Source organism: Chenopodium quinoa, unplaced genomic scaffold (assembly GCF_001683475.1).
Source record: "Chenopodium quinoa cultivar QQ74 unplaced genomic scaffold, ASM168347v1, whole genome shotgun sequence".
NCBI lineage: Eukaryota > Viridiplantae > Streptophyta > Magnoliopsida > Caryophyllales > Amaranthaceae > Chenopodium > Chenopodium quinoa.
Genome location: NW_018744718.1, coordinates 452225 through 473688, shown reverse-complemented (window position 1 = coordinate 473688; position 21464 = coordinate 452225). Strand labels below are relative to the sequence as shown.

The 21464-nt window shown below is 32.5% G+C and overlaps 3 protein-coding genes across 3 annotated transcripts; all 3 read left to right on the top strand.

Annotated features, from left to right (window-relative positions):
• The first annotated feature begins 2249 nt into the window (after positions 1 to 2249).
• On the top strand, positions 2250 to 6471 carry LOC110703151 (F-box/kelch-repeat protein At3g23880-like). Its single transcript, XM_021880895.1, has 2 exons — positions 2250 to 4121; positions 6142 to 6471. The coding sequence occupies exon 1, from the start codon at positions 2903 to 2905 to the stop codon at positions 4091 to 4093; it is 1191 nt and encodes a 396-aa protein (XP_021736587.1). The 5' UTR covers positions 2250 to 2902; the 3' UTR covers positions 4094 to 4121; positions 6142 to 6471.
• A 1457-nt stretch (positions 6472 to 7928) lies between these two features.
• On the top strand, positions 7929 to 12114 carry LOC110703066 (F-box/kelch-repeat protein At3g23880-like). The gene is made up of 3 exons (XM_021880826.1): positions 7929 to 8644; positions 8818 to 9014; positions 12011 to 12114. Exons 1-3 carry the CDS (start codon positions 7929 to 7931, stop codon positions 12112 to 12114), a joined length of 1017 nt encoding a protein of 338 aa, XP_021736518.1.
• A 1649-nt stretch (positions 12115 to 13763) lies between these two features.
• On the top strand, positions 13764 to 15388 carry LOC110703150 (putative F-box/kelch-repeat protein At1g12870). The gene has a single exon (XM_021880894.1). It carries the CDS (start codon positions 14041 to 14043, stop codon positions 15121 to 15123), a length of 1083 nt encoding a protein of 360 aa, XP_021736586.1. The 5' UTR covers positions 13764 to 14040; the 3' UTR covers positions 15124 to 15388.
• The last annotated feature ends 6076 nt before the right edge of the window (positions 15389 to 21464 follow it).

Below are 21464 nucleotides of genomic sequence, written 5' to 3'. Positions count from 1 at the left end.
TAAATCAGAACATGCCCTACGTACGGAGTAAAATTTTACCATATATCTCTCTCTCTTCAAATTATCTACTCGACTAATTTTTTAAATCACGGAATTTGAGAAAAGGATGATGAAAGTTGTATAAGTACATAATTAAAAAGGGTAATTTGATAAAATTATCTTTTACATTACACTATTCACAAATTACACTTTAACTAGCTTTTGTAACTTATAACTACGATGATATAAAGTTAAGTGAGATTAGGAATGTACAAAGTGCGATTTAGTCTAATTTTTTTTGCAGTGGCGGAGGGAGGGGGGTACAAGGGGGGACAACTGTCCCCCCACTTCAATAAAAAAATAGTTAAAATTAATTATGTGCAGCATAAAAAATAAGAAAAAGGGTTTGGTTCAATGGTTTCAGGGCTTACTATTAGTCTCCATGGTCATGGGTTCAATCCCTTTGAACACCAATTTTTTCTTCTTATTTTTATTTTAAAGTTTTCCTCTTTTCTTGCATGTTTCTTTATTTCACACATTCAAGTAGAAGTAATACATAGTACTACTTAATGACATCATGTTCTAACTTTTAAATTACCATAGTAATTTACATAATTTTCTTTTTATAAATGCATACATTACAGCCCCAAATTATTGGTTATAGTAGGAATTTCGGGTAAAGGTGTTTGGTTTTCTTATATATCTCGATATAAATTAAATTGTCACGGGTTTAAAAACTTTGAACCTATGGATCCACTATTGACCAAATTTGAATAAGAAATTGTTTATTTGTTAGAACTATCGTGAATCAGAAATCACATTTATGAATTATTTGATAGTTTTGATTGTATATCACTTTTTTTAAAAAAAAAAATTGAATATTTGAAGGTGAAGTTGTAATTATAAATATGTTTTTTTTTTCAATTTTTGGACTGTATAACTAAGAAATTTGGATTTTCAGGTTGTAAAACTTATAAGTATTAAGCGTAGTCCCTACAATTTCTTGTATGTTTAAAAGTTTTGTCCATTTATAGAATGTACGCCACCTTTAGTCTGTCCCCGTAGGTGAAAAATTCTGGCTCCGTCACTGTTTTTTTGGGTTACTCGTTTGGCCAGGAGTTACTTGTAGAGGCTTACTCGTTTTTGTCAGAATCGAGATTACTTGTAGGGGATTACTCATTTTTTGTTAGAGGTTATAAGGGTTACTTGTTTGGCTAGAGGTTACTTATATAGGTTACTCGTTTGGTCAAGGTTACTTGTTTGACCAGTGATAAATTATACATATAACTAATCCTGACCAAACGAGTAACCCATATAAGCAATCCTTGCCACATAGTGTGGTCAGGCACACAGAAAAATTCCCCTTAAACTTTATCCTAAATCAATTACAAAATGCAAGTATTGACCTTATGCATCAGTTTGTTTACAAAAGGTTTTTTTTTTTTCAAAAAAAAATTACGGATATAAAGGGGTTGTTTAAGTTCTTTTAACTTCTAAACGACCATTCAAAAAAAAAATCTAAAAGAACTTAAAATTTTGGTTCTTGATTTTTCCGTCCCCATTTAAGTCACTCCAAAAGACAATAAGCCACAATAAATTACACGCTCTTAGGCCGCATTCACCTCACCTTATTTTTGTTGAATTAAAATTATTTTTGCTGAACTTAAATTATTTTTATTAAATTGAAATAAATTTTGCTGAACTAAAATTATTTTTTATTTACTGATTCTCTACTATATTTCTTCTGTAGAGTTACTAATTTTTACTGAACTAAATTTATTTTTAATAAACTGAACTTATTTTTACTGAACTTAAATTATTTTAATTGAATTTTACTCCTTTTGTTTTTTAATTACATCACTTTCCTTTTAAGGGTGTTTTTTTTATTTGCATCACTGCTATATATAGTAGCTTTATACAGAGTATTATATTTTATTATTTCTCTCTTAGTTATTGTTTACTTCACCTTATTTTTGTCGAACTGCAATTATTTTACTGAACTTAAATTATTTTTTGCTGAACTTAAATTAATTTTGCTGAACTTAAATTAATTTTGCTGAACTGAAATTATTTTAAATGATTTTCTATTATATTTCTTCGTTAGGTTTACTGATTTTTAGTGAAATGAAATTATTTTTACTGAACTAAAACTATTTTTGCTAAAATGACTTAGTTTAACTGAACTGAAATTAATTTTACTAAATTGAAATTATTTTTACTGAATATATTATTTTTTTAAGGTGAAGTCAACAAGGTACTTTAAACCCCCACTCAAATTAATTCATCATTTCTCTCTCTCATGGTCTCCACTACTCTCTCATATAATTTCACTTTCATGTAGAGGTGATCAAAGTTAGCATGATCCGACCCTTTTTTTTTTTTTTTTGGCGGCTTTGCGATTGCATTTTTAGTTAATTTTTTTGCATGACCCAAAAATGGCCCGAAAACCCACACAACCCAGCCATTTTGGTCGAGTTTGGGCACCAAAAATCTGGCCCAAGCTTGGCCCGACCCAAGAAGTGGACTGGTTTTTCGATTCTGACCCAACACAAATTCGACCCGACCCGTTTAATAATTACCTCTACTATCATAATCCCCACGTTACGTTTACCCTAATAAATTATTCATTCACGGACATTATTAAATCATTCTCCTAAAACTCTGTGTATTTACTAGTAATGCAAATAAAAATACTACCTTCGGTCCAAATTACTCGCAACTTTGAAATATTTTATATTTCACAAATAATACTCCAAAGTTGCGAGTAATTTAGATCGGATTATTTTTTATCGTGAATTGAACATGGCCTATTAGTTTCCAATTATAATAGCCCTAAGCCCCAACCCAAGTCCCCAACCCTTGTTCTTAAATCATAGTCGCCTCTAATACTGCTCACCTCCACTGCCTGAACACGGTAGCCAAAATGAGAAGCATCAACAATAATACTCTTCCAAACCATCTCATTTTGGAAGAAATCCTTCCAAGACTCCCGGTAAAATCCTTACTTCGCTTTAAATCTGTTTCCAAATTATGGCTTTTCACTATTTCTTCCCCTGAATTTGCTAAATCCCACCTCCAATTCTCCTCTTCCCACCCTAAATTTATCGTACTTGCTGGGCGTAATCGTGCAACGGAAGATGAATTTTACTTGTTAGACTATGATGATAATAACAATTACAAGATTAGATACTTGGATGAATTGCAATTTGAAAATTGGTACAATCAAGTTGAATTCTTCTATATTGTGGGTTCTTGTAATGGACTTGTTTGTTTATATGTCCAAGAAGTAGGAGATCGTGACGCTTTTGTTATAGGTAACCCGGCTACTCGCCGCCATCGAAAGATCATGGTCCCTGAAGGTGTAAAACAGGGTATATGGTCCAGGTCAAGGTGCTTGTTCTATCATGAATCCTCAACTGATGACTATAAAATTCTCGGTTTGTTCGTATCTCGTTTTTACGTTCATATTCATGTTTATTCTATGAATGCTGGAAATTGGGAAAGAATTGGTAAATTAGACAAAAATATGGTATCATTTGATCTTTTTTTGTGTTATTTCCCACATACTATTAAAGATTGCTTTGCACGTGGTGAGTTAGACTTGGTAGTGTTGATTCATTGTACTTTTTACATGTTCATTGGAAATTTTTGTTTGGAGGGAGGCAATCACAACCACAACCACAACCACAACCCTGTTGTTGGGATTGATTTGATTACAAAACAATTTAAGGAGTTGCCGTCGATGGATTGGTTGGATAAGTATGAGTGGCAGGAGAAGATTATAAATTTGAAGAGAATCCGGTTAATGGAGTTGAAAGGGTGTTTGTCGTTGCTTTGTACAACACCTGAATTTGCTAAAGATGATGTTTGGATGTTGAAGCACTCTAGTGATGGGGATTCTTGGCAGAAAATGTTCACTATCAATCTTACTGGTGTCATATACTATTGTTTTTCTGAGAGTGGCAAGTGTTTGCTTCATACTAAGAAGGAACTCAAAGTATTCGATCCAAGTCGGGAGACACCACAAATGGCTCTAGGGGGTATTGCTTTCGATAATGGTGATCACATAGTTCACTCAAAAGGTTATATTGAAAGCTTATTTTCGCCTTTCTAAAGCCAAGACAAGAAATGCTCTCATTTTGGTAATGTTCTGGTTAATATTACTCCAATTATAAATCATGCTGCTGAATGTCATTGGACTTTTATATTTGCTTAGTTGCTTTTTATTGAATTTCCTTTGCTTGATGATTGATGTTCATCCACAATTATTTTGTTTGAACATTAGGACTATAGCTTTATTTGTGTTATTGACACTGTTAGTGTTAGTAACCTTAGTTATGATTTATGCTTTTATGTTGAGATGGGTAACGGGCAAAAGCATGTCCGTTAGACAAGAAAAAGTTATACAGTCTAGATGTTTCATGTGGTAAGCTCTTGTCAAATATTAGTTGTCTCCCCATTCTTTAATCCTAGGAGTCTTGGGCATCCTAAGCAGAGAGTTTTGGCTCAAGATCTGAAATTCATGGTTCAATCTTCCATAAGCTCATTTTAAGAACATGTACATTGACAATTTTGCTCGATATCTTACAGCTCCATTAGAATAAATTAGAGGGTTATTATTTCTACAATTTATACTACTATATTACTTCATAATAGACACCTTCTGCAAGAGCAAAAAATTTCAGATTGAAAGCTCCATATTTCTCATTGTAATCATTCTAGATACCATTATATCATTTATATGGTTTGTAGTTCTCCCTCTTTGATTTTATTTGCAAGCATTTTGTTTGAATTATCTGGGAAAACTAGTATGAAAACAGGTGATCCATTGTTTAAAACTCCCCTGTCATATGTAATTGACTATTGAGCTCTCTCGCATCTGTTTAGGTAACCTAGCTTTACTTTGTAGAAAGCTTTAACCACAAATTAAACTCTCTATATGTAAGACTTGTTACACCTTTGGATGCCACTTTTTTCTAGTAACTCTGGCAGCAATTTTCTCTGAACAGTCCCAAGCTTTAAGATTTCCATAAACATTTCTTTTATGGTATTATCTTGTGTTAATAGGACATGAGACTATGAGGGGATGTTAACATCAAGAACACATTCTTTCAAATGTTATTGTCCTTTCTTGGCAATACTTTTGGATGACGATCTACAAGGAACAATCGTTATAGATTATATGGAATGAACTCCCATAATGACTGAAGTAAAGTAGCTCTAAAGTGGCATTCCAGGCCCTTAATAATTTTTCAGTTAGGTGGCCAAGATATACATTCTATAGTTTTTCCTCTGGGATGACTTGCTGTTTGTTTGAAACCTTCAGATTTCTACCTTCTCGGCTTCTCCTTTCCTTCATATATGTACAGTTTTCTATTTTATGCTCGGTGTATTGGAGTATTGGACATTTCATAAGGATTTTAAAATGGAAATTTTGTCAACAACCTCCAATTATAGTCTCTGTTTTGAAAACAACTACCTTTTAAATTTTTTTTTTTAAAACAACTACCACAAAAATTTTAAAAGTTAGAGTAGGACTACCACATTAGTATTTCCGGTAATAGGGACCCACTTTTCACCTTTTCCTCCAATATGAGTTTCTCTCTCCTCTCTATATAAGTGTTTATATAGGTGAAAAGTGGACCCCTATCACCGGAGATTCTAGCCGAAAATACTAATGTGGTAGTGCTACTCTAACTTTTAAAATTTTTGTGGTAGTTGTTTAAAAAAAAAAAATTAAAAGGTAGTTGTTTTCAAAACAGAGGCTATAATTGGTAGTTGTTGACAAAATTTCCTTTTAAAATAGAAGTAATTATAAGTTTCTTATATAAGTTGTTTGGGTACTTTGGTATAAGCCAATCCTAATGTGTCTTAACTCTTGATTCTTTAGCTATGTGACTGAGTGTGCTAAATTGAACCAGAGAGTGATGTTAGATTTCATATGTATGATACATGCAGGCTATCTTCTTTGGGAAAGAAAACTCACTCATCATTTGTAAGCAGCAATATAGAAACTCGAAACTTGTTATCATATAAACCTGCATGCATAAATATATTTACAAAATCAGTTAACATATTTTACATATAGCAGCTACTAGAAACTGAGATGATTGCCTTTCATGCTAAGCAGCCTGTCTGACTTGATTTCTCCGTGCTTTGCAGCTATGGGGAAGTGAAAAGATCGTCTATCATGCTAAATGGCCTGTGCACTTGATATCTTCGTGCCTTCTAAGAGTTTAAGTTAAAGTTGAAGAGAATGGGCAGAGTGAAGAATCTCTACTAGTGTGTTTTATGTAGTCTTTTTTAAGTATAAAATAGATTGGTTAATATTAGTAGTACTCGTACTTTGATCTATTGATGTTTGTCTTTTGCGTGTAATTTAATTGCAAACTAGTACCAGCTACATAACTATGTGAGTTTGTATAATGGAGTAAAACTGCTTTGCAAATTGCAATGTGAAAAATGTTAGCAACATTGCTGATAAATGCTCTCTTTGGCTGCTTTTGTACCCAAATGCTCAACATTCAACACCTTGGCTTTGGCTACTTCAGTTTGAATTATGATTCTCATTGCCATAGGGTTAGCAAAGTAGAATAATTAGCATCTAATATAACTTGCTGAAGCACAAGTAATTTAGTATCACAGGTTTAGCATCAGTTGAGAAACAAAGAATATATATATATAAAAAAGGCTATGTATAGAGAAAGGTATTAATGAAATATACGAAGTATTAATTAATTACATTGATCTGTACACAAGGATGAGTAATGAGATTCGATTTTAAGATCCTTTCCAATTGGAGGTCAATCATTGGGATATTCCTCAATTGTCAAAATAGTAATATTAGGGTTACATGTAATTATTTTTATTTCATGAAAAGTAATTTCTTGCCCATTTCCTAAGAACTGACTTTAATTTTTGTTTGGTTGATAATATTCAAACACGAGGGAAGTACTCCAAAATATGTGTGTAAGGTAAGGGTTGAGTATGGTCAATTTAAAAACTTAATCAATTAATTACTCCCTTCATTTTTAAACACTTGTACCACTTTTCTTTTACAACTGTTTTTAAATACTTGCTCCATTTGTTTATTTTGAAAGCTTTTATAATATTTTATTCTTTCTTTTAACTAGTGGGACTCAATTTTATTACTTTTAGATTATCTCTCCCCCAATTTACGGATTTACCTTACACAGTTACACTAATCCTACTATCTCTATACTCCGTATTTCATTACTTTATCTAATTTCTACTAAAACTCCGCGCATGGAGAAATGGAACAAGTATTTTAAAACGAAGGGACTATTGATTTCGTAATTTTTTTCTATTCCGTTGTCTTTGGGCAAGTCACTTGGCGGGTCAAGGATGGGGATAAAATTTATACTGCCATGGTCCACGGATGATGAGGCGGGATAGAGAGAATAATTGGAGGAGACAGAATATGAATTTAATTAAATATGATTTATGGTGAGTCCACTAAGTGAGAGAAATTAATTAAATATTTCGTATAGTAAAAGCTTTCCAAATAAGAAAATAGGGCAAATATTTAACGACCAGAACAAAAAATTGAACAAATATTTAAAAACAGTGGGGAAAAAAAATTGAGCAAGTATTTAAAAACGGACGGAGCATTTAAAGACGGCTAGTCCGGGTGCAAATGAGTCTTACCACTCTATCTTTAAAACTTTCTTTTTTTCCCTATTATCCGCCTGTATGCAGCAAGCTACTCTAGCAAGAGTACTCAACATTTAACGTGGAACAGAGAGGAAAACGATTTTAACATGTTGACAATGACAACTGATATGTAAAGGACTCTGTTTACTTCATACATCATTACATCCTTTTTTTTATTATTATTGAATAAAAGCTTAATTCTTTTATTTTTAAATCCGTGTTCTTAGCTCAAACAACTTTTTCTCTTATACAACCACCAATACTTCCTACCAAAGATGGATGAACATACACAAAAACCAAAATTTCAAACTCTAACAATTCCAGAAGATCTAATCTTTGAGAATATCTTACCAAGACTTCCAATTAAATCTATCACTCGCTTCAAATCCGTTTCCAAATCATGGCTTTCTACAATTTCCACCCAAAAATTCGCAAAATCCCACCTCAAATTATACACCTCTCCATCCCCTCAATTCCTCCTTTTATCGAGCAACCGCGACTCTGATTTTCTTTTCACCTCGGTTACATTCGATCAACACGGCCGTGTCGAAGAGACGCTTAAATTGAACTACACCTTCAACGGTGGTCCTAGTTTTCATTTCTTGGGTTGTTGCAATGGTTTGGTATGTTTTCGTGACAAAAATTTTAACTTTTCTATTTGCAACCCTCTTATTCAACAACGTAGTAGTATTATTAAATGTCCTGATTTCGGCCTTAACCAAAAAATCATAGGTGCTGGGTTTGGTTATGTTTCTTCAATTGATGATTACAAGATTGCTTGTTTAACAAAGACATCCAATGAAAACAATTTTCATGTCAATGAGTTGGTTGATTTTGATGTTTATATGTTTTCTTTGACTACTTTGAAATGGGAAAGATCAACTCCTGGATTAAATAATGTAGAAGGTGTTGCAATTGCTCGAGATGTTGTGCCGGTTTTGGTCAATGACGTTCTGTACTGGTGTGCGATTAACTTTGGGAATGTTGTTGGGTTAATTTAGTCAATGCTGAGATAAGTAAAATTCCTTTAACACCTCCTGATGAATTGCTTAATTCGGTTCAACCTTTTAAAAGGATAGAGTTAATTGGGATTAAAGGGCAATTGTGTGTGTTTTATGATTCTTATGATCCTAATGTTTTGAGGTTTGATATTTTCAATATTAGGTCAAGGTCATCGTGTTGTGTTCGTAAAGTTTACAGGTTGAACAAAGATGATTTGTCTTGGGTGAAAATGTATGATCTTAATCGCGATCAAATGCATTTGTTGGGTGTTTCTGAGACTGGAAAATGGTTGGTATCAAATGATAATCTGGCTGCGTTACTTGATCCGAGTAAAAGTTTTTATAGACAATATCAAGGAGGTACTCATTTTGGTGGTCATGTATACAAAGCATGGGATTACAAGATGAGTCTGGTTTCACCCGTAATTGAGTAAGCGCGACAAGACGATCCTAATCTTTTTGTGTTTTTGCGGTAATTATGTAATTGAAGATTTCAAGCATATGTAATGTAATCCTATCTTATTGGGTATTAATTGTAATCGGTTCAGGCAAAATTTCACGGCTAGATTTACCAATGAGTTAGTTTTTGGATTTCAAATGGCGGTATTATTATTATTTACTAGTGTTGTAATTAGGAAATTAGAACTTATGTAAGGAGTAGTAGACTAGTAACTAGTGGCAGTTTTAGTTGTACACTACTTGCACTCCGTACTTTCAGTTTCTATGTTTGCATTTTTATTTTTTTTTGGAAAGAATTGTATTATGTATATTTAGGCCTTGTTTGGTTGAACAAAGAAAACGGGGGAATTGAAAAATCATGGGGAATTTAGAAATTGGGGGTTTGTTGTTTGGTTGGCTATAAAAAGTAAAACATGTAGGAATTGCAAATTCATGGGAATAAATTACCAAGGCCCCCTTGGTAATTCAAAATTTTCATGAATTACAATTTCATTTATAGCAACCAAACAAATTTATGCAATTCCTGGGAAATTGAATGTGGGAATTTAATTACAATGAGAATGCAATTGCTTATGAGAAATAAAATACCATATCAACCAAACAACACCTTAAGTTCTCCTTAGCTTTTTTTTAAAAAAAAGGTTGTACACTTGTACATGTATCGTTGGTTGGCTATGTTTTTTTGTTTGTGGATGTCATTTTGTAGAAGAACTTTTGTTATGAACTTTAAATATTTTAGGAATAAAGTAAATGCATTTGTTTGACCATTGTATTTTGAGCTAATAATAATAATAAGGAAAATTTCACATTTGCTATCAGGGAAAGGACCTTAATTTACATTTGTTACCCCTTTAAGTTCAACCTAAATCAGAGCATTTTAAAAATCACTACCGCTTAACGGAATCCGTTAGGATTTCCGTTAAGTTTATTAAAAAAAATAATAATAAATAAAAAAAATAAAAACCACCTTCCCCCCTCCACTGCCACCCCTTCCCTCACCCCCTGCCGACGACCGGCGAACCCACCCCCCTCCTTTTCCACTCCCCTACGCAGCCAACGCGAATAGGCAAACCCACCCTCCTCCTTTCCCCCTACCCTACGCAGCCAACGCGAACCGGCGAACCCACCCTCCTCCCACCCCAACGCAGCCAATGCGAACCGGCGAACCCCCACCCGTACTTGCTGCCCCGACCCCCACCCGAACCAAAACCACCCCTTTCCCCTTCCTCCCACCGAAATCTGCCCCCAGCCCCGTTCCCCCTACCGAAATCGACCCCCTCCCCTTCCCCTACCGTTTTCGGCATTCCCTAAACCTAAACCACCCCAAAACCACCCAAAACGAATTTGGGATTTCGTTTTCGGCTCGATTCAGGTTGGGATGGGGGAAATCGGCTGTTTTCGGCTTCATTCAGGTTAGGGAAAGGGAAAATCGGTCGTTTCCGGCTCGATTTCGGTTGGGGTGATGTTGGGGCTGGTGTTTAAGGGTTGGGGGTGGTTGTTTTGGGTGGGGGAAGGGTGGTGTCGAGCTGGTGTTTAAGGGTGGGGGTGGGGGGCAGCCGGCAGCGAGGAGGGGATAAGGGAAGGTGGGGGGGCAGCCGGCAGCGAGGAGGGGATAAGGGAAGGTGGTGGGGCCGACAGGGGGTAGGGAGGTTGCTGGGTTTAAAAAAAATCACGGTGGTCGAAGGTGGCAAACGGGGAGGTAGTGAGGGTGTTCGAGGAGAGAGAGGTGGCAGTAAGGGTGGTTGATCTCACTAACGGAAATTGTAACGAAAAGTGTTAAGTGGTAGCAAAATTAAAATTATGTGATTTTGTGTGGTGGTAATATAAAATAAAAAATTAAACCGGCAGTAAATGTGAAGCTAGGTGGTTTCGCCGGTAGCAAATATAACATTTTTCTAATAATAATAATAATAGAGATAATATTATATGTAGCCCTAAGGGAGTAAGGGTTATATATAAGCATTAAATACACTCTTAGAAATTGTATAAAATTAAAAATTTATGATAAAAACACGCGTAAATAAGTGTAATTAGTGTTTAAATTTTTATGATTTTTTAACTTTTTACGATTTTCAAGTGTAAACACATATTATTATTGAAATTAAAATTAGGAAAAATAAAATCATTAGATTAGATTAAATTGATTTTTGGTTCAAATCAATTCAGCTAAAAAAATGTAATATAAGTAAGTTTAATAGGAGAAAGAAATAATAAAATATTAATATGTCTTTACTAAATAAGGATGTATTACAATTATTATAAAACACATGTAAACATAAAGTGTCAAGATTATTGTGAAACAGAGAAGTAAAAAGTAGAGGGAGTCTCAGTTTTTCACATTTATAAACAAAATTTGTTCATCATGAAAATGCTATTCAAACTCTTAGAAGTAAAAAGTAGAGGGAATTTCTCATATTTTTATTTTGTATTTCGAACTCTTAGATACAGAGGTATATAATTAAATTTGTATGCATATGGTTTGATTAGATTAGATTGACTTTCATTTTTATATTTTGTTACTCATGTAATTTATGATGATAGATATCTTTTATGATCTAATTTGTAAGAACATACGCAAAAATAAATAATACAAATAAGCTATTTCATTTCAATAATTTTTGTAATCTGTCAGCGTACGGGTCTAATCTAGTTGTGTAGCAAATAATTTTCTGATGTTGATGATACTATCTTGTTTAAGGCCAAGAAAATACATACTCCGAATGTTAATTAGACAGACTTATTGTTAGTTTGCTATTAAATTTTTGAAAATACGATCAATCTGATTTTAGTATGTGTTTATATCTTAAGGTGGATGTTAAAGAGGCCAAGATGAAAAGGGGGTAGGACCAAACAAAGGGAAGGCGAAACAGCGCATAATGTAGCAAAAATTGATGCAGAGACTAAGATCATTTCTGATGTTGCAAAAGCAAATGCGGAGCTTGCTGCTCTGAAGGCCGGTTGGTCAAAGTTGGCTCAGTTGCCAGGAGTTGAGGCAGAGTAGGCTGTTTCCTTTAGAGGAGCCAAATTGCAAGTCGAGGTGGAGAAGAAGAATGCTCTCACTAGGACTGAAAAACTCAGGGCTCACCTCTTCAGTAAAGCCACTGTTGAGTATGACATTAAGGTACCGATTCTAATCAGTTTTTGCTAAAGTTATTAAGAGTATATAGTTAACATTTTGCTTTCTTATCTAGTTCAGTTTTCTTTATTGAGGTTATTAGCTTAATGGTTTAATCCTTTTGTTTAACTACATGTTTACTATGTAGTATTAACACGTTACTTTGTATATGTTTATATTTTAAAACTTATTTACTCTTTTTGTCTATTTTCTATTTGATAGAGTATAAAACATATTTTTGAGCTTCAATCATCTGTTTAAGCTTTTGATTGAGTTGGTCCTCTAACATGGTATTGAAGCCAGTGTGACACAAAGGTACACCCCAAAATTAAACCCAGCCCCACCACCATAACTGCCACTGTCGGCATCCCAACCCTAGTCATCGGTGCTCCTTTTCGCTCCTACCCCATCCGTCGGCGCTCCACCCTAGCCAATCAAGACGCGCCTACGCACAACCTTAGCCCAACTGCCAACGCTCCCTTCCCCACCTACCCCGGCTACCATGGCGTAAAACCACCCCCCTTTCCTCACCCTTAAAACGATCAAATCGACCATGAAAATTTACCATTATGGGTTTCCATGGTCGATTTCACCCATTTTGAGGGTGAAAGGGTGAAAAAAATTGGTGGATTTCGGGCTTTTGGCCGTTAGGGTCGTGGTTGGGCTAGCGCATTCAAGACTATGATGTTTCAAGGTGGCTGGTTTTTTTTTCGTGGCTGGCTGAAATGATTTAAGCGCCGGTTGGGCTTGGTGGCTGGGCTCGGGTGAGGTTGTTTCACCGGTGATGGCAGGAGGCTGGGTTAGTGAGGCTTATGGCAGAGGAGTAGAGCTGGTTTTGTCAGTCCAGGGTAGTCGTCTGGGGGAGTCGACAACCGGGATTGGAGTGACGGTGATGGAGGCAAGGAAAATCAGCGCCGATGATGAGGGTGGTGGATGGGGTAAGGAGTTTTTTTTTTTTTTTTTTTTTATATAAAAAAAATCAGATAGTTAATTGACACGTGTAAAGTGTGGTGCCCTGTAACGGTTTTTGTTTTTTTGTGGTGTTAAAATAAAAGATTGAAATTTATAATCAAATTTTTGTTTATTTTGTGTTGTCATTTTCTAAAAAATCCTTAAAAATTGATAATTTATATGGAAAAAATATATTAAGTGAATTCTTGTTAAATTTATAATAATATGTATTTTATTAATATGTGATTTTCATAATTTTTTTTCACTACGAAATCAAAGATATTTAGCGATAAAAATTGCACATAAAACGATGATTTGGTGTGAACTTATTTTTTCTGATTTAAACTTTTTTTTTCTATTGTGATGTGATCTGAACTTAAATTTTCTAAAATAAGTGAAAATAAGGTGAACTAAATAATGCCTAACAAAAGGTTCCAATTTTCATGTTATACGGAGTAAACAAAATTTGTTCATCGTGAAAATGTCATTTTAATTGAACATTTTCATAGATGTATTTACTACTCCATATTTTAGAGTTTGATAAACAAAGTACTTAAGTGTGGGACAATCGAAATGTCATTCAAAATTAATTTTTTTTTTTTTTTTTTTTTTTTTTTTTAGAAATCATTTAAAATTTACTTTCACTAGCTGAAGTGCTGAACTATTAAACAGTGCTAGAGTAGTAGAGTACTAGACTACTTCGAAAAGTTGTTGACCTGTGAAGTTCTGAGACAAGTCTCTCTGTCCTTTTTTTTTTTTTTTTTTTCCCCTTATTTATTCTCTGTTTTCATCTCCACTCTAGTATCATAAACTTTAAAACATTTTATTCTCAAACTTCCAATTAAAATTTCATTTTCAAAAATGGAGAAAGAGATTGAGGATTCAGAATCCCAAACCCTAACTCTTCCAGACGATCTTATTTTCGAGCACATCTTACCAAGACTTCCAGTTAAACCCTTAACTCGCTTCAAATCTGTCTCCAAATCATGGCTCTCCACAATTTCTAACCCAAAATTCGCAAAAACCCACCTCAAATTATTCACCTCTCCATCCCCTCAATTCCTCCTGTTCTCAGGGAACAGCGACAATCATCCTATTTTCACCTCGATTACACTCGATGAACACGGCCGTGTCGAAGAGACCTTTAAATTCAACTTCACCTTTAACGGTGGACCTATTCACGTGCTGGGTTGTTGCAATGGTTTGGTATGTTTTTTTGACAAACATTATAACTTTTATATTTGCAACCCTGTCACCAAACAGTGTAGTGATGTTATTGATTGTCCTCAAACTCCTAGAGGTCATATTGTTGTGATAACTGCTGCATTTGCTTATGTTTCTTCGATTGATGATTATAAGATTGTTTATTTACTGGGGTTATCTGGTGGAATTGTTGTAGAAGACATTGATTTGTATACAATCTATATATTTTCATTAAGGAATAACAGGTGGGATAGATTGTCTATTGATGAAATAGATGGCTCTTCGATTGTCCCGGCTGATGTCCCGGCTTTTGTCAATGATACTCTATACTGGCCTTCGGTTTGCCATTGTGTAGGGGTGAATTTAGTCAATTCAGAGTTAAGTAGAATTACTATAATGTATAAAGATATGATGGATGCGTATAAGCGTTGCGGTGGTTCGGATAGGTTGAGGTTATATGGGATAAAAGGGAGGTTGTCGTGGTGTTTTGGTAGTCATGTTTGGATGTTGGAATCGGATGGTGTTTCTTGGAAGAAATTGTATGATCTTAATCGTGATGGTATGAAATTGTTGTGTGTTTCCGAGACCGGAAAATGGTTGGTTTTAAACCGCGGTGAGGTTGCGTTACTTGATCCGAGCAAACCATTTGATAGACAATATCAAGGAGGAACTAGTGTTGGTTGTCCTATTGTTAACGCTTGGAATTATAAGATGAGTTTGGTTTCACCAGTTCTGGAATAAATATTACTAGACTAACCTAATCTTAATGTGTACTTCTATGATCTATGTCACAAAAAGAATCAAGATGTATGAAAAAGCTACTCTGTAATTTTCATGGCTAGATTTTCAGAGTAGTTACTCAAATTGTAGTACTCCGTATTTTACTACTAAGTACTTCGTAATTATTAGTCAGTTATTTAGGTTTCAAACGGAGTATTATTACTAGTGTTATTGTATTCAGAATTATGTAAGGATTAGAGTGGTTTTTTATTTGTATTCTCTTATATTCGCCTTGCTAATGTTAAATTATTTCACTTTAAAATTTTATTCTTGAAATGTTTGACAAAAGATTATGCCATTCCATTTTTAATTAACTACATATACTTTCTTTTTTGGTGCAACAAAATGCCATTTCTAAATTTCTTAAGTGTTTAATATGACTAAGGCCTTTTTTTCATACGTTGAAATTCAGTTTAGCTTAGTTCAGTTCAGCTCCTAATTTCCTTCTCTTATAAAATATTCAGTTCAGCTCAATTCAGTTCAATTTAGCTGAGTTTAGTCAATGAGAATATGCCCTAATATTGTAATTATCACAAATCGAAAATGTACTATGGAATTGAATTTGTGGCTTTATTTGAAGATAGACTTTTGCATTTTTGATACACCCTATTAATGATTAGGACTTACAATTGTAAATGGTGATAACTGATAAGGTAGAACTTTGACATAGTATATAGTTATACACTGTCTACTAACCCTCAATTTTGACAAATTCGAGTAGGTCAAGATCTCATTGATAGTTTCATACTACGTATTCATTGATAATACGAAGTAAGGAGTACCCAAGTATTCTTTTTTAGTTGGAACATATATGGAATTTTTTCCATGGATGCGGATGTACAATGCTCTTTGCATTTTTTTTTAAAGGCGGAATGAATATTTAGTTGTTCAGTAAAGAACATACATTTATTTATAAAGAACATCTAGCTATTTTATAAAGAACATTACATATAGTTGTATTGTAATAAACATATATTTGTTTTGTACAGAACATATAGCTATTTTGTAAAAAAAAAAAAAAAAATCAAATTTTATGTTCTTTATATATATATATATATATATATATATATATATATATATATATATATATATATATATATATATATATATATATATATATATATAAACATGTGTAATATTCATAAAAAAAATGATAATTAAAGGTGGTCAACTTCAGCCCGGCTCGATCCAGCCCGGAAATAAGGCAGGTTTGGACAAGCCTAAAAATGCATCTTTAGTTAAAAATCCAAACTCCACCTGTAAATAGCCTGAAAAACCCGCTATATTTTCTGGGTTTGGCTACGAGATATTATGTTAAGGCTCGGCTCGACCCGAATTTTTAATCACTTATATAATTTAATGTAATGAACATTATTTTTATTCAACCACTGTAATTTAAAGACAAAATTCAAAGAACATTTCAAAATAAACAATTAATATTATATCACAAATAAAAGTACATTATATTGACAATCAAAGCACATGAAGATAAAGAATATTATTTAACATTTTATAACATGTTCTTTTCACTTTAACTGAATGTTATTTACATTTTTATAAAATGTTCTTTACAATTCTATAACATCTTATTTTCATTTTAACTAAATGTTCTTTACATTTCTACAATATTTTTTCTGTTTTTTTTTTTTTAAAGGATACACCATGCAGATCGTGCATATACTGTAGGAGCCACGCATTTGAACATATATTTGTTAAAACATGTTTACTCTTAACACGTTAGTGCATTTACTTCTATGAGTTCTATTTTATGTTTCAAAACTAACGTAAGTACTCTTCATGTCTCTTATCTGTTGTTATACTTACACTTTTACAGGTTTAATGTAGTATATGTTCAATCATACTCAATATATTCAATATAATCTAAGTAAAAATTCAGAAAAATTGTTCTTTCCAAGGTGAAATTAACATTCCAGGTAATAATGTAGTTAAAATTTAACAACTAAAATTGAAAATTGAAATAACACATACGGAGTATAAACGATACATAGGAATTAGGGAGTACTTAGGTTCGGTTTTGTTGTATACTCCCTCCGTTTCCGAAAAAACGACCCTTTTGGGTTAATTTCGCGGGTATTAATAAAGTTAAATAAAAGAAGTAAAAGTATATTCGAAAGATAAATTTACACGAGATTTACAAAAAAGTAAAGAGAGATAGTAATAAAAATATATGGAAAAACAAAATTTTATATGGGAAAGCTAATTTTGCACAAATATTGCTGCAAATTGGTGGGTATTTTAATGCTAATGGGTCATTCTTTTTGGGACTAAAATTAAACTAAATGGGTCGTTCTTTCAAAAACGGAGGGAGTATAATTTATGATAATTAATTGCTCATAGAAAGTTAAAACAATAGTACATGAGAACTTGGCAAATTGCAATTTCTAGGAAATATTAAATTCATGTTACATTGACATATTGTAAAGGAAATTGTATTTCCAATAAATTACTAAGCTATTTTTTTGTTTGGTTAACTTTATGTGTCTCCAAATTTATGGAAACTTTGAGTGACTATGACTCTGTGTATAAGAAAGGGATAAATTGATTCATATCTTCTATAGAAATTTCAATTAGGGTTTGTTCTCTTACGTTGAAATTATGTTCAATTCAGTTCAGTTCAGCTCAGTTCAGTTTAATTCAGTTCAGTTCAGTTTAATTCAGTTCAGTTCAGTTCAGCTCCTAATTTCCTTCTCTTATAAAATATTTATTTCAGTTCAGTTCAGTTCAATTCAGTTCAGTTCAGTCAATGAGAACAGTTCAGTTCAGTTCAATCAATGAGAACAGACCCTTATTTAAGTAATTTCTACTTGCTACATTTTTACTTTTAAATTAACCAAATAATTACTACCTTCCTTTTATATTAGTTACTCCCTCCTTTTTTTTTTTTTTTTTTTTTTTTAAATTTGCATCATTTTTCTTTTAATAGTGTTTTTTTTTTATTTATAAATGGATCACTTTTATATTTGGTAACTTTATACTATATTTTATCATTTTTCTTTCTTACTTAAACTTCATTCAACTTATTTTATCATTTCTCTCTTTCTTCCATGACCCCCACTAAAATAATACTACATCCGTTACTTATTACTTCCTCCGTTTTTAAATACTTGCTCCATTTCTCCATGCGAGGGGTTTTAGGAGAAATTGGATAAAGTAATAAAATATGGAGGTAGAGGGGTTGGTGGAAGAATAAAAAAAATGTAAAGGGCAAAAGTAGTGGAGAGAATTTGAGAAAAGAGAATATATGTTGGGTCCACTAAGTGAGATAAATTAATTAAATATTGTAAAAGCTTTTCAAATAAGGAAATGGAGCAAGTATTTAAAAATGCCCGAAAAAGAAAAGTGAAGCAAGTACTTAAAAACGGAGAGAGTATTAACAACGATTAAACATTTTTTCTTTCTAGTATATGTCAAATCGTTGCAAATAATATGTAACGGAGGTACTAAAAATATCTATCATCTCTCATATACTCTCTCTTTCATGATTTTTGTTTTTTTTTACTATAATAATTTATTCACCTACTCACAATATTATATTACTCTCTTAAAATTTTGTGCAATCCAAAATGATGCATATTAAAAAACGAAGTATAATTTTTAAATATTATATTATCCTATAAGTAATACAAAGTATCAAATTGACTGAATTCAGCTGAACCGAACTGAACTGAATTGAATTAAACTGAATTGAGCAGAATTGAACTGAATTGAACTAAAGTGAACCGAACTGAATTTAAAATAAATAATTTAAAAAAAAAAAAAAATTAAGAGCTGAATTAAACTGAAATGAGCTGAGCTGAAAATAAACAAAATCAGACTCTTACAATTTCATTTATTTGAATTTGTACCTTTTCATTACTATTACAATCAGCCTTAATTTATCTTGTCCATTGTATACTTGTGCTTTTGAAATTCAAAAGTTACTTTATTGTGTCCTTATTAAATCACACTACTGTAGTTTGACAAGCATTTTAACCACTGAACGTCTTTTGGCAGAGATAAGCAGCAGATAAATCTTTTGGCAGAGATAATTTTTCCTTCCCTATGCTGCACTGAACGTCTGCTCCCCTCTCCCCAGCACTTAAATTTCAAGTTTCTTCTGTCAAGTGTCAAACGCCATGTCGTTCATTGCGTTTGTGGACAAGATTTTAGTACTCCCAAAAAGTTACTTTTGGTTAAAACAAAGGAAACCTCAGACAGTATAATTCGTGATTATTACTCCCTCCATGTTCTAAATTGACAAAAAATTGCTTTTAAATATTATACATTTCTGTTTTAATTGTCCTATATAAATTCACTACAATTTTATTTATTACATACTCCATCTCACATTCAATACTTTTCAATAAACTATTATTCTACTATATTTCTTTTACATTTTTTTTAGTACCCCAACTACTTCATTTACCTCTTATTTTATTTAAGTCTATTAAAATGCCTAAAACTATATGCTGATCAAACTGTAACAATATTACTATAAAACACAGAGGGAGTACTTCGTATTTTTATTTATTTTTTGCATAAAACTTTGTACATTAATTTTTATTTGCATCACTTTATATTGTACAAAGTTTTATGAGAATAATATAATATTGTGAGTGGGTGAATAAATTATTATAATAAAAGTAAGATAGGGACCATGAAAGAGAAATTATATTATTTTAGTGGTAACCATGAAAGAGAGAATAATGATAAAATAAGTTGAGTGAGGTTTAAGGTAAAAGAGGGAAATGATAAAATATAGTATAAAGTTACTAAATATAGAAGTGATGCATTATAAAAATAAAAAAATGAAAAATGAAAAACGCCCTAAAAATGAAAGTGATGCAAAAAAAAATAAAAATAAAAAAATAAACACGTAGGGATTATTAGGGCCTGTTCACATTTACTTAATTTCAATTCAGTTCTTAATCTCTCTCGCATAAAATATTCATTTCAGCTTAGTTCAATTCAGTTTAGCTTCAATCAATTCAGTTCATCTCCAATTAGTTCAGTTCGGTTCAGTAAATGTGAACATGCCCTTTCTTTCTTAAAAATTTGTGCAATCTAAAGTGATGCAAATAAAAAAAAATAAAATTGAGAGAGTATGCAAAGATTATTATACCCTCATTTTTTTAAAAAAAAACTTTTTTCATTGTATTTTTTTATATTATCTTTGAATCTTATGTATACATAAACAAGAGTTTCACTTATTTGTCAAAATAGTTACTTGTACTCCCTATGTCTCATAATACATAACACAGTCAAACAATGCACATATGTCAATGTACTATTTTAATTTTATCTTTATATAACTAAATATTAATGAATATTATTTTAAAAATCACATTATGAAACTTTATATTAAAATCTATCTAACAATTTAATTTATAATAAAATATATTTTTATTATATTAGTAAAAGAAAATTATGATCAAACTTAATGCATGAATAGTGAAAAAAAGTCCATATATTAGAACCACAAATAAGTACTTCGTATTAAATGTGAGAGCAAGTGCACTACTAGAAAACAGGTAATAAATTGTAATGCTTTAAAATTTGTAATTATTAATCAATTTGTGTTTTTTTGTTAAACCGTACATTGTGCGAGAGCAAACTAGTTACATAATAATTGTATAGTCCTAAATCCTAAAGCTCATTCATACGGAGTAGAGCTGTCAATTCGGATAAACGGATCAGGTTGGGTCGGGTCAACTCGAGTCGGATCAATTCAGGTTAATGTCGTAACATACGCGGGTCATGTTCGGGTTTAGTCATGCTTGAGTCGGGTCACGTTGGGTCATACATCTTATCGGGTTTGGGTTTGGTTTAGGTTGGGTTAATAGTAGGTCAGGTTACATTCGGGTCATGTTGGGTTAATGCCACCGGTTTGAACAGGTGTCCTTTAAGGAATTTGGCTTCAGTTTGGTTTGAACCGGTGGCCTTTCTATTAAACTAAATCCCGCCCATTTTTTCCCCACAGGTTTTTAAAAAACCGGTGCCCATTACTCGGTGCCAATTTGTTATTTTCTACTAATGATTCTCTCATAAACAATTCATTTCAACTCTATTCAGTTCAGTCCAGCCCGAATCAGTTTATTTCAATTGTTTTGAGTAAATCGGAATAGACCCTTAGAGGTCATTATGTTTAAAGGTTGATATTTTAAAATCAAGTCATTATATTTATAAAGGTCACTATATCATAATAAAGGTTTTTATGTTAATATATAAGTCATTGTGTTACATTAAAGGTCATATATAGGAAAATAAATATGTTTTATAATGAAAGTTCTAATCAATATGAT

Coding starts and splice junctions, on each gene's coding strand:
- LOC110703066 (XM_021880826.1), top strand. CDS start 7,929: ATGGATGAACATACACAAAAACCAAAATTTCAAACTCTAACAATTCCA. Junction 8,645..8,817: donor AACTTTGGGAATGTTGTTGG/GTTAATTTAGTC, acceptor TTTCAATATTAG/GTCAAGGTCATCGTGTTGTG. Junction 9,015..12,010: donor TTATAGACAATATCAAGGAG/GTACTCATTTTG, acceptor AAATTGATGCAG/AGACTAAGATCATTTCTGAT.
- LOC110703151 (XM_021880895.1), top strand. CDS start 2,903: ATGAGAAGCATCAACAATAATACTCTTCCAAACCATCTCATTTTGGAA.
- LOC110703150 (XM_021880894.1), top strand. CDS start 14,041: ATGGAGAAAGAGATTGAGGATTCAGAATCCCAAACCCTAACTCTTCCA.